Source organism: Ascaphus truei, chromosome 1 (assembly GCF_040206685.1).
Source record: "Ascaphus truei isolate aAscTru1 chromosome 1, aAscTru1.hap1, whole genome shotgun sequence".
NCBI lineage: Eukaryota > Metazoa > Chordata > Amphibia > Anura > Ascaphidae > Ascaphus > Ascaphus truei.
Window position 1 is genome coordinate 409,005,812 of NC_134483.1, and position 14,422 is coordinate 409,020,233.

General features: G+C 39.3%; 1 protein-coding gene across 7 annotated transcripts in view; it reads right to left on the bottom strand.

Annotated features, from left to right (window-relative positions):
* Nucleotides 1-14,422, bottom strand: part of DCLK2 (doublecortin like kinase 2) — a 165,717-nt gene that overhangs the window by 32,438 nt on the left and 118,857 nt on the right. For all 7 annotated transcript variants that reach the window (XR_012803799.1, XR_012803800.1, XM_075613754.1 and 4 more), the window contains one exon: nucleotides 9,020-9,077. Coding sequence is in view for 5 of the 7 variants with exons in the window: in XM_075613754.1 (XP_075469869.1) it covers nucleotides 9,020-9,077 (58 nt within the window). In the remaining 2 variants the exon portion in view is untranslated. The remainder of the gene's footprint in view (nucleotides 1-9,019; nucleotides 9,078-14,422) is intronic.

Sequence of the window (14,422 nt, forward strand, 5' to 3'; positions counted from 1 at the left end):
GGTACTGGTCAAATTTTTGTACACTCATGCAGATGTGTGATGCCTGGTGACTGTCACTTATATTTTGATCAGTCTACCTTTTTGCGTATAGTGTGAATCATTCTTAGCTCTGTATAGGTACCTTTTGAACCCAATAACCCACTGTGATTTATTTTGATTTACCCTAGTGTTTTTTGAGTCACTATTCTACTTATGCTTTAGGTCGACAATGCATGTCGTTCCCTAGTGCTGCTTATTAGTGTTTTAGGGTAGCAACCGTGACAGGGGTCCATGCCTCTTTTTTAAGTGTTTTTAATCATGTACTGTTTATTCATTTCCTTTTTTTGCATTGTGTCAAATAAATAAAGTAATTAATATTTTGCATACCTGAGTGCTCCCATACGGGTTACTTTTTTCTTCTTCTTTCAATATTATTCACAACCCGTGAGCACCGCCATACCTTACTTATGTAAACTAACAGGATACTTCTTTGGCCTATGGTGGCATTATTTATGGAAGAAGTAGATGCGAGGTTTTCTTTTCCCATCCTTCCCCCCAGTTTTTCCCCCCGTTATTTGAACATATATATATATACATACATATACATACATATACATACACATATATACATATATACATATACATACATATATATACATATATACATACATACATACATATATATATATATATATACACAGTGGTTGACAAATCTACAAAAAATCTACTCGCCACACAAAAAAATCTACTCGCCACCTAGTACCAAACGTGTGCTGTTAGGGCCAATATTTACTCGCCCGGGGGTTAAATTCACTCGCCCGGGGCGAGCAAATGTATAGGTTTGTCGAACACTGTATATATATATAGTATATATATATATACACACACACACACACACACACACACACACACACACACACATACATATATATATATATATATCTTTGCTCTCCATAGTGTGTCTTAGTGCATTAAAAGGCTGACAGTGTGCTACAATATATTAAAAGTCACAATGACAAATGATTGTGTTCATAAAGTTGTTGCAACCGAGATCGTGTGTCTTGGGGTTTGCATCACCCAATATCTATTATACGCTCAATAAAATGTTTTATGAAAACTCTATGATTTTTATCAAGTCATATTTCAGGGTTGGAGACACTTCTCAGTAGACACCAGTGTAACAATATTCTCTCATAATTCTTTATTTTTTAGCTTCATCCATATCCATTTTCTACACAATAGACGCTCTGTTTCGTGATTATAGATCTAGCCCAAGTTCTTTTTTTATTATGCATGTCTACCTTATTCCAAAAAGAGTGAAAACATACATCAGCATAAAAATATACAGATACATATGCAGATAAAGTTGTAAACTTGGTGGCTGCTGGAATATGCCAAACAATTCCAATTACTTCACCTCAGATTAGGTGATACAGTTTCACAACTATATCTGTTTTTATCTATATAATCTACCGCATAGAAATTATGCGGAAAATCTTGTAAATGAGTTTGGAATATACTTTCGTTAATTTCAGTGCTTTTGTGCCTTGATGGTGAATAAACGCAATGGGAGTAACACTCCAGGGCAGAGCAGAACTGATTCACATTTGTGTGAAATGGAGCTTTCTGAATCTACAGTATGCCCTCAAATGTAGATGGTTGTGCCTGTTAGTATTAACTGTCCTTCCCAGCTTCCTGAACTCGCATTATATTCTTGTATGAAGAGGTGTACACAAAACAAACAAATAATAAGGCGTCTCAGTGTGCAAAGAGGAAATCGAAAACCAAGAGTGAAATGTGACCAGTTTTGCAAACTACAAGGTCAGTGAAATGTCAGAATGATTCTGCTGCTCAAGTGTCTTCCTTTCTAGGTCATGTACTTCATTCAGGTATCAAATTGTCTGGTATGCAAATGTGATGCATTTTCTTTTTAATTGGGATAGTTAATTATTGCTGAGTTAAGCTGTCAAGGATACAGTAGGTAGATGCCTACATCCCATATGCAGAGGGACTAGTTTTTATTCTCTAATACACATCAGTCTTATTCCCGCATTGAGCTATACATTGGTCCTACCCTATATTTGGATTCTAATGAGTAAGACTGGATCAACCATCTACTTCGTGATGCTCCCAATTTCTTGTATTACTGTATGTTAAAATCATCATTTTTCATTTACTCTCTATGGTGACTTGTAGAACATATTTATTTTACCTGATGTATTGTTTTGTACTCCCCTCCACCCTCTTCATTCTGCACCTTGTTCCCGTATATGATTTGTGCTATTCTTATTAAATAAAAGTTCAAATAAGATGTCACTGACACGCGGTTCATCAATGCAGTCACATGCTTTTTTGGTGCTATATTTTAAATACCGGGTTGCTTTTGCAGTAAGCCTCAGCTTTGCTACTGCCTCTCTGCAGGAGATCGACTATAAGTCTGTGCACAGATTTCCATCCTTCATTATCATTCTGGCTGGTAACAATATGATCTTTGTGGGCTAATATGAATGTGTTTGCTCCATTACAACTCCCTGTATACATTATTAATCATATTCAGCATATTATTTTGTGTTAAATATGCATTTTGTATTTTAATGCCTGTTTTCCCGCCTCATTTATTCTAGTAATTATGCACAATCCAGGGGGAAATCGAGAAGTTAACTCTTCTGACGGGTCTTTTGGGTCAACCAAACATTTGGAATACGTTATGTGTCACATGCCCCTTCCTGACATGTATAAAAAGAAATTATGCTAAGAGTGCATTGAATCTGTAAATGTGGAGGAAGTTCAACCACAATTCCACTGTTTGAGGCTTTAATCCTCTATATACAGTAACATCCTTCTCATTCTAATTCTAATTTTACTTCTATAGATCCCTCATATTCACAAGTGTGAGAATCAGACAAATTATACTCAAGAGACCATTTATTCTCGGAAGCAGAAGACGAGTTAGGTGAATATCCATATTCTTTTTCTGATGTACTGTAGACAGATGGAAATAGAGGATCCCACGAAGCCAATGAAAAAGCAAGATGCCATGTTCATAGTGCTACGAAAGATGGAATGTTTCTTTCTGGTACAAACTACAATTAAAATCATCTTCCAAAAAGAATAGCAAAAGCCGGAAAACAAAAGGGACGGTGACACGAAGTTCTCGGCAGATGTACTCATTTAAAGAAGATGTAGTGTTTTGGCAAGCCGTTCTGAAAGTCTATCCTCCTATATCATACCTGGCCAAGAAGACAACTATCCCTTTTGATGACAGTTTATCACTGCAATGAATTTAAAAAAATGGAGAACTCGATTCAGAATTAATTTCAAGCAGCAGGAGCGCCTTATGAACCAGCTGTAGCCACAGAATGCATTAATATAATCGTAGACGCCTGGATTGCTGAGGTTCCAAGATCAGGCATTCCAGGATAAAAATTCACAAGAGGTTTCCAGCTATAAAGTTACCAGTGGAATTTCTTTGTGAAACATAAATTTCCCCTCATTAGACTTACTACATAGTTCCAAACTTTTAAAATTACTGTCTGCAGGTCTCCATGACAAAAACCGTGGTTGGCAGATACAATTTCAAAGTCTAAGCTATGTGCAATTCCATTCAATGGTTCATGTCTTTTTGGTCCATAATTACACCTATTAATTGATAAGGTCTCTGGAGAAAAAGTAAATTCCTACCACAAAACAGATGTCAGATGAGGTTCCTTATGCCAATCTCCAGAGGATCCAAATTTCACTCTAGAGATTTTAGATCCTTCCGAGCCAGATTTGACAGAGTATTTGAGGCAGACAAGATACAGTAGTAGTTCCCCTAAAAAAAGAAGGAATCTGAATAGAGTAAAATCCCAATGTATTCTGACTCCAAGGTTCCAGAAACTATGTAGTAGAAGGCAGATTGTTTCACTCATTATGCTTGGAAACAGACCACTCATTGTGCTTGGAAACAGACCCCATCAGGGGTCAAGCCTTTCAACACAAATTATATCACTCATCCGTATTGTCACAAAAGTTGAAGGGCACATACTCAAATCTCTTCTTGGTCATGAAAAACTCAAGAGGTAATCAGGCACATTGCCTACGAGTGATTCAATTCAATCATAAGAATCCTCCAGTACAAAGATTGTGTCATCAATAGATCTCAAGAATGTATACATCCATGTGCCAATCTGCATTGCTTGCCAAAGTTTTTCTGAGCGGAATGGATGAAGCCATTCATTCTGTCTTCTGTCCCAGAGAATTTACCAAGATTATGAGTGTTTTGGCAGCCACCCTAAAGCCCGGGCCATAGAGGGGTGAGGAGATCCGAGCCGCGCTGACGCTGATGCTCGCCTGCTGAAATCTGCACAATTTCATACCCATGCAGGCGAGCCAGCGGGCGCGATCGGAGGTGGGGGGAGACTGAGGGAGGCGGGGCAGTGACGTCGCTGGGCCAATTGCCCGCGACGCACTGACGTTGACGTCACGGCGCCGACGTCACGGCGCCGTGACGTTGACACTGCTGTGCTGTGATTGGAGGTTTTCAGCCGACAGCGCGCTGAAAAACAGCTTGGCACTCGGCTGAAAACTCCAACTCGTCAGCACGCCTGCGGACGCCCGCGTGAGCCCCCTCTCAAGGCATCCTCATTGAGGATGCAGGGGCTCAGCGCGGAGCGTCCGCACGGCTCAGCACGGCCTGTCCTTCTATGGACTCGGCCTAAGATTGGAAGGAATTTCCCTAGTACCATATTCGGACGACTGGCTAATCATAGCCCGCTTAAGGGAACTGCTGACATTACATCTGGAGAAGGTTTCTTGAATATTTTCAGACCATGCCATTGGCAGACATTCTTGGGTTTGAGCTTCAACAACAATAATACAGTGTTTTTTTCTTTCAAGACTCCAGAATCAGAAAAATAGTTTAAAAAATGAATGAATTACTGTAAAGAAAAAAGATTGCATGAATAAATTAGGTCCAATGTCAGCTCATATGGAAGCAATACTGTAGGCAAGATTCCACATGCAATATTTTCAGGAGCATCTCCTCCAGAATTGGAACAAAAACAAAGTGCACTAGATCATGAGTTTCACTTTTCCAAAATAACAGTACAATCCCTGAAATGGAGAACAACCTCAAATCTACCCAGAGGGTTTTCACTGCCTGCCATGGATGGTGCGGACAACAGATGCCAGGAAGTACAGATGAGGAGCACGCATAGAAAAAAAAACATGTGTACAAGGTGTTTTGACCAGACACAAAGTCACTGCCTGCACATATCTTGGATTTAAGAGCATCCTTCCTATCGATATTGAAACCAATGTGAGTTCAAATGGACACCACCACTACTGTGGTTTACATAAGCCTCCAAGGAGGTACCAGAAGCAGCAGTATTTTCAAGGTAGCTTCTGCAGTGGGCAGAGAACAATGTTCTCCACTACCAATTATTTGAGATCGAAAAAGACAAATCCAGAGTAATTGCCATTCTTCCATTTTGGCCCAGGAGAGCTTGGTTCTCAGAGATCATAAATCTCTCATTAGAACCTCCCTGGCAACTACCAAAGAGGGCGGGTTTGCTGGCAGAAGGTCCCATGACACCCACAACCCACACAGGCACTGGAACCTGTGCGCTTGGAACATGAAAGGAAAAAAAAAATAAAAACTAATGACTCAGGGACTTTCTTCAGACATAGCAGCAACTCTTCTTCAAGCATAAAATACATCAATGTCCAAGGTGTACATTATTGCAGAGTATGGTCAATCTTGATAAACAGGTCTACCGAAAAACAAGAGAAAACAGACACAATTACATTATCCAAGATTTTGGATTTCCTTCAAGCAGGTTTTGGAAAAGGTTGAAAACTATCAGTTAAAGCACAGATCATGGCAATAGGTGACTTGACAGGAAAATCCCATGCGTATCATCCTTTCGTCATAAGATTTGTGAAGGCTATTTTCAAAAATACAGTAGGACCCCTGTTCAAAGACCCATATCCACGAGGATCCTTAATCTGGTACTTTAAGCTTCATGTTCCTCACCATCTGAGTCTCTTCCTTAAGTTCAATTTAAAATATTGCCGTTAGATAATATTTTTAGTTGCTTTCACATCAGCTAGGATAGGAGAGCTGCAAGCTTTCGTTTAAACCTCCCATATCTTTCATCACGACAAAAAGTCGTAGTAAACACCATTCCACAATTCTGATACAGGGTAACATCCTTCTTGCCCTAGATTAGGACAGGGGTGCTCAACTCCAGTTCACAAGCCCCCCCCCCCCCCACATCCTCCCAGATCAGGTTTTCAGGATATCCCAGCTTCAGCACTGATGGCTCAATCACAGTCTCTGATTGAACCAACTGTGCTGAAGCTGGGATATCCTGAAAACCTGAACTGTTTTGATGACTAAAGTTGAGCACCCCTGTATTAGGATGCTAGCCTACCTTTATATTGTTCTAATACATCACACCTACAAAAGTACACTTACATTCCTCAGACCAAGTCAGATGTTTAAAGATCCATCTAGAAAGACCCAGCTCCTAGCGAAAATTGTGCAGGCCCTTTGTTTTCTTCTCAGGATAAAGAAAGCGGAGACAGCCTTCAATTGCCAGGTGGATTACAGATACTACAATAAGAATGCCATGTAGGGAAACTGGCGCAAAACCATCTAAGACACAAGATTCAAGGCCATTGTACAAGAGCAATGGCAGATGCATCCCCAGCAGAATCTTGCAAAGCAGCAACCTGGTGTGACATTCATACATTTGCCAGACATGATAAACTCCAGAGGCAACTCTTACAAGCAATACTATAAAATATTTTCTCTCCCTCCATAACTTGGGTGAATACTGCTGGCAGATTTTCCCACGTGTGTACTGCTATATGGTGGGGGAAAAATTAAAATTTACTTCGTGACATTTTCTTTTTTTTAACCTTGTCCAGCACAGCAATACACACAGAGGGTTTCCCTGTAAATAAACTCTAATTTCAAGCAGAAACTTTGGGTGGGTCTCATTATCTGTGCTACATTATCTAAATTCCTTACAAACCCACTGACCAGAGGAGGAAGTTACTGGTCTTATGTATACCATCTCGGGTCAAAGTTTGTTCTGTCATACCTAGGGGGAGGAGTTACACTGACCTGTGTGTGTACTGCTGTACTGGACAAGGAAGAAAATAAAAATGTTGCTAAGAACATTAACCATTTACATTCTATATGGAATGAGAAAGCATTATTCTTTTTATTACTACTAGTGTTTCCATATCACATCTACTTGCAATAGTGGCCAATGCAATCCCTTGTAGGCATTTTCCTTGGACAAAGCCATGAGGTAAGCATGACCTCGCCAACTTGAAATTCTTTTATTTCATACAAAATAAACAATTTAATTGTATGCAGTCTACTGTATGTCTCTTAAATGTCTATTAGTTATCAGTGGCTTGTTGTTGATGTTGTATAATAAAGACATATAGGGTTGGAGTTCGTAAGGTAACGCAGAAATATCAGCGATGTAAAAACTTTTACTCTTTGTCTACTGTACGTTATTTCTGTGATTACAATGGGATTTAGAGTTAGGCGCTACCAAGTCGTTATCATCTGCTCTTAAATTATGATAATGATTTGCTCAATTGTCTATGTGCATGATTAAAGTTGCAAACATGCATGACCCAATACTGATTTGGGGCTCTAGTTCAGTGGGAATAAGATCTAAGATTTTCAGCATACTATGGGGTGGAAGACATTACCTATGGATCATCAGGCACCCAGAACAAACTCACTCAACTCCTATAAATTCCTTCCCTTCCTCTCATGCTTCTTGGTCTATACTCCTGCAGAGTATTATGTGCCAGGTGGTGCCTGTGCAGCAATTTAGCATCCATTGCAGCCATGGGTCATTAATATCCATGCTGAAATTCATGTGTTCCTATAGTGTAGAATGATTTGCAGCTGTTACACATACAGTAGGCGCACAATTAAGATGCATTCCTAAATAAAAGGCCACAGTTCCGCCTACTTCTATTTATTATTCGTTTTTTTTTGGTCTACCTAAACATGGGTTTAGTCTGCCAGAGGGATCTGCAGAGCTCAACCATGGTCCCCGACGTCTGAGATCCCCCCGACCGCTCCACCTGTGTTCAGGAACGGCGGGACGGCTGTCCAGCAGGCATGCTGGAAGATTCAAAATGGCTCCTATGGCTAACCAAAAGCCGCATCATCAATAGATGTCAAGACTTGCCATTGGTGACTGTGAGTCCATATTTGTAGTCCAGTTGGCTGTAATTGTAGTTTGTCTCAGAACAGGCACAAAATTAGTACAAAAATCTTGTGAACCGGTAGGTCCCCGGATATTAGCGGTCAATGGAAGAGCCCTGGTGAACCTGCTGGTTTATGATTAAAACAATAAAAAATACTCCATTCTGTAAAATAGACAATTGCTGTTTTAATTGGACTAATGCAAGAAAGGTACCATTTAATGGATGTATGCTCATATTTACCTATTTGGATAAATAGGTCAGACATTCCTACACTCAAGTGGTAATGTTACCGACCTCAGCTCAAAGTGCATTTTACATCTATTTTTTTAACTGTTCTAAATTGATTTCTTAAATTTATGAGGCGCAAAAGTGCAATCCGTACCCCCTTAATGATTTTGGTATATGATTCCTCAAGCGTTAGCCAAATCTGTATCAATAGTAAGAATAGTTTCTCAACCTAATCTGCATGTTAAAGCTCTTACTTGATGTATGCAATAAACCTCTTAACCTTCTTCAGCTCAATGTGCCAACACTTGAAAAAACAGGTATTTTGTATTTTTTATGTTTGGAGTTTTCTGATTTTAATTTTTTTCTAACGTTTTTGTGTACACTCATAACTGATGTTGTCATATTCCACGGTAGCATGACACTTGCTGAAAATCACTAACTACATCTGTAAAGCATGGTAGGATTCATATCCAGAACTAGATGCAATTGTATGAAAAACCCAAATGTGAAAGTTAACTAATATTTCATGTAGAGATCTGGAAAACAGAGGAGCTTAAAAGAAAATTGCTAGAAGGGATTTTACCTTTCCGCAGCATTTCGCCTTGTCTATAATTTTCAAAGCAAACTCTTTTCCGGTTGACCTGCCAAGAAAACAAATGAAACTGAAATCTTTTCTCTACTATTTAGACACATTTGAAGACACCAATAATGTTATTTTCGAAGCAATAAATATTTACGTGGAAGGAAGGGGTGTATAATTTTGCATCCCTGCAACCTCCAATTTTGTCATGAACAAATTCTGCCAACAAAACTAACCATGAAATTATTATACATAAGAGAACAGAGCATGGTATGCAGCTGGATATCTAAGGTAAGGTATGTAGGCATATACTGTATGTATGTAGTGGAATATCAAGCGGAGACACCTCTCAGCTATAGGACAGCAGTTGCTCTTGGCCTTGTACAGCTCATCAGTGACATAAATTACAGATACCCTCACCAAAGCTTAAAAAGAAATGTGCAGACATTTTTCAAGGCATAGACAAATTAAAGTGACATTTAATCAAGCTCTACATTGATCAAACTGTGAAACCATAAATTCAGCTTCACACACACATACAGGACCAAGTCTGCAAGCTTAAGAAAAAAATATTTGAACAGTTAGAAGCTCCTAATATTACTGAACAAGTTTAGGGACCAACACCCTTGATCTCACGCCTACTGTTCTTGCAGGCCTAGATAATCCACTGGGCACAATGGCAGTGCCTAGAGCCTACTAAACTCCCATCCTTACAAAAATGTTTTAGGACCCAAAAAATCTCCTATGACTCAAAAATGAGAAAAGAAAACGGCTAAATTAAACTTAATTTTCTTTAATTGCATTCATTTACAAAACCTTTGTTTATTATAATAATATATCTACAAATGTTGACTTATATATACACACATGCATGTAACGTTAAATACAATCGTGAGATATGGAAAGTTGAATAATCAAGAATTAATAATAAGTAGCGTAACAGCATAATATAATAGTACAATGTAGTGTTGGATATCGGAATTACATTTAATGATATTAGCTCTGACTTAAGTAAATGTCCATTAAACATTAACATTGCGGCTCTGTTAGCAGAAGCTCATTCTCAATTGAGAGTAGTGCAAGCGAGGATAGTTGCTCCTGTCCCATGGTTGACCTAAAACAGTTCTTTATACGTTTCAGCTTTGAAAAAGAGCACTCCCCTTCACAGTTGGTTCCAAAAATGACAAGATTCATTCTAAAAGCAATGTTAACAGTTGGAAAACTTGTCACCAAATTGTCTTCTATTTGTGCTCAGATAATTTCTGCCACAGATTTCTTGTCTTCATACATACATGAGAACAATAGAAATTCATATGTGAATGCATGTTCGAGATCTCTGAGATATGTATCTATTAATGCGCTTGTTCTAGAGGCCTCTTCATCACTGGACATAGATCTATCAACAAGAAAACTAAACCTTCATTCAGTGTGGCGTATGCTGCTCGCCGCCTGCCCATCTCAGGTTTATCCATTATAGGGTAGAAGGACTATCTTTGGGGGGCTACGATTATGAGACCAGGGCCTATAAAGACTTTAATCCGTCAAAGCAATTTGTAAAAATGAGGTTGCGTGTTGATATGCGACAAGGAAACTGTGCCATTCAGAGTGCGAGACATCATTGATCTTAATGGGGTCAAAGTGTACTTGACAAGTTTCACCAACTGGAACTCCACCCAGACTCAAGGTACATAATAGTTTTCATAACGCATGCTGGTCTGCAATGTTAAAAACTGCAATTGTGGATATAGTCTGCTGCTGGGACTTTCCAGGACAGTATTTGACAGACATCCCAGATGAACTAAAGGTTATTGATTACATACTGGTGTTTGGAACAACTTAGCAGGGACATGATGACCACCTTAAGAACGTGTTCCAGAGACTGCAAGACCAAAACCCGACATTAAATGCAGCAATATGCAAGTACAACCAAACATCGCTGGATTTTTTTCAGCTGTGTTCTCAGAGAATGGTGTTTTCGTTGATCCAAGAAAGTCTATGACCTGAAACTGGATAAACAAACACATCATTCTTCTAGAGGCATGGACATTTCCTGTAGTAATAACATATTGTGTTCGTATTCCAGATCTAGTCACAGTGTCACAGCCTCTATGGCAGTGATCCTCAATATTTCTAAACTGCGCCCCTCCCCCAAAAGCAGTTGCCTAAAGGACCTCCATTATGTATTCAATGCAGGAAAGCAAGATGAAGGATTGAGCGCCTCCCAAAAACATCACATTTGAAAGAATATTCCACATATGGAATATATTAATTGGATTATTCAAACAAGGAAACAGCTTTTTTTTTTCATTTTCTTTGACTGTCTAAGTTTTTTGTCACTCTATGTACTTCTAAATCTTTCCCTCTTTGTAAATCGTCCATGTACTGTATCTTTTACGTCACTCTGAGTCCCCCTTTACGTCTCCTGGGCTCCCATAGGGTGGCCGGTCTCCCAGGTTAGAAAACAGCACTCTAAGGGAACCTGCGAGAAAAGATCAATCGTGGTCATGGACTGATCAGCATCAAATGTCTTTGACACACAAAAAAACAATGTATCAAATGATACTGTAATGGCCAACTTTGATCCCCACAAACACAATTAACTAATTTTAGATGGAAGCCCAATGCTGTAGGTCTCACCCAGGTTTCCAAGCAAAATGAAGTATATACCTTGGCTTACACTAGTAAATCTCTGAATGAAGTTGAACACTGCTGCTTTCACACTGAGCATAAAGCTCTTGTAGCAATTTGGGTATGTCTTCATTTTGACATCTATCTGCTTGGATGGGAGTCTACAGTCAGTGACCACAAACCAGTTATTCTAATTTTTAAGAAACTTTCCTATAAGTTGCCTACTGTACAAAAATGAGACTGCAGAGCTGCAAAGTTCGACTAAAGTATGAAGCAAGAGTTCGTAAACCAGCTAATAACTTTTCAAGGCATCCAATCCTACAGAAGATGTCAACTTTGTTATTGCCCATTCTGTTCCAAAAGAAATGCTACGCAAAGCTTCCAAATGCTTCCACACACATCTGATCAGTGCCTACAGCTTGTCATCAAACCAGTCAGGACCAGGAACTAAAAGCACTTCCTTTCTGAAGCTTGTCTGCTACCTCCTGACAAGACACGAACTCTTCAATAGCCATCTGTCAGACACAGGATCTTCTTCATTGAGAAGAACGATCTGATTATTACCCAGACACTCCACAACCATGTATAGTACTTTACCTGGTTCAAGAAGGTGATCAGGATATACTTCAAACCAAACAGCTCCTTCAAGAAAGAGTCTGATTCTCAGGCAATGATTTGAAGGTTCAGGAATGTATCCAATCTTGTTTAGCATGGCAAGTGGCAATGATTGATCATGATCACACTTCGTTGTAGATTATTTCTTTAAACAACTGTTCCTTGAACTGCAGTCAGTGTTGACTTATTTCCCCACCCACACATTTACTCGATTTCAAGTAGTGGAAATTATTTTCAAAACATCTGTCAGAGCTGTGATGCCCCAACTAGACATTATTCTCTGTATATGACATACAGTACCTTAAAGTTAAGATTGATAATCATCCTTCCTTCAACAGTTCTGATTTTGCTTTGCTGGAAACCCACCTTGTTTTTCCGTACAGATGAATGGCTGCACACTGGCCACAAGTATATGATGAAGTAGAATAGTGAATGCAAATTTGAAAGAACATTTAAAGAATTGCTACCAATTGCGCAAGGACGTGAACAAAGAGTTGTACAAATGCCTTAGATTCTACAGAGCAATTCCACATTCTTATACAAATACTGTATACGGCCCAAAACTGCAATTTACAACACACCCATATGTATCAAGCTGCCAAGACCCCCAACAGTCTCCGATTTGCTGACTATCCTCTTCACAACAAAAAGTATCCAATTGGCATTGGAGATTAGGTGCTAATAAAACAATTGTGACTTTTTAACTATATACTACATATCATCCTGAATGTTATCAAGACATGCAAAACAAAGGCACCAGGATCAATGCTCAATGCAGAAACCACAAAATTAACTATGCAAATATATCGCTTAGTGATTGAATTGTTTTTTAATGCAATTTCTCTTTGTCTTGGTTCTTGCTATAGGTAAGAGCAGGTAAGAGCAGGTAAGCCAGTGTCCATGTCGGGGAGATGACCATCTCCACGGATACTATCCTACTCTACCTGTGGAAGAGCATGTCTTTATACATTCACCTATAGTTAGGTCCGTAAATAATTGGACGCTGACACAACTTTCATAATTTTGGCTCTGTACGCCACCACAATGGATTTGAAATGAAACAACCAAGATGCAATAGAAGTTCAGACTTGCAGCTTTAATTCAAGGGGTTGAACAAAAATATTGTATGAAACGTTTAGGAATTGCAACCATTTTCATACACAGTCCCCTTATTTCAGAGGCAAAATGTAATTGGACAAATGAACACAATCATAAATAAAATGTTCATTTTTAATACACTGTCGAGAATCCTTTGCAGGCATTGACTGCTTGAAGTCTGGAACGCATGGACATCACCAAACGCTGGGTTTCCTCCTTTGTGATGCTTTGCCAGTCCTTTACTGCAGCTGTCTTCAGTTGTTGTTTGGTCGTGGGTCTTTCTGCCTTACGTTTTGTCTTCAGCAAATGAAATGCATACTCGATCAGGTTTAGATCAGATGATTGACTCGGCCATTGCAGAATATTCCACTTCTTTGCCTTAAAAAACTCCTGGGCTGCTTTCGCAGTATGTTTTGTGTCATTGTCCTTCTGTAAAGTGAAGTGCTGTCCAATCAACTTTGCTGAATTTGGCTGAATCTGAGCAGACAATATATCCCTATACACTTCAGAATTCATCCGGCAGCTTCTGTCACATCATCAATAAACACTAGTGACCCAGTGCCATTGTAAGCCATGCATGCCTATGCCATCACACTGCCTCCAACGTGTTTTACAGATGATGTGGTATGCTTCGGATCATGAGCCGTTCCAAACCTTCTCCATACTTTTTTCTTCCCATCATTTTGGTACAGGTTGATCTTAGTTTCATCTGTCCAAAGAATGCTGTTCCAGAACAGGGCTGGCTTTTTTAGATATTGTTTGGCAAAGTCTAATTTGGCCTTTCTATTCTTGAGGCTTATGAATGGTTTGCACCTTGTGGTGAACCCTCTGTATTTGCTCTCGTTAAGTCTTCTCTTTATGGTAGACTTGTATAATGATAAGCCTACCTCCTGGAGAGTGTTCTTCACTTGGCTGGATGTTGTGAAAGGGTTTTTCTTTACCATGGAAAGGATCCTACGATCATCCACCACTGTTGTCTTCCGTGGCGTCCAGGCCTTTTTCTGTTGCAGAGCTCACCAGTGCGTTCTTTTTTCCTCAGAATGTACCAAACTGTTGATTTGGCCA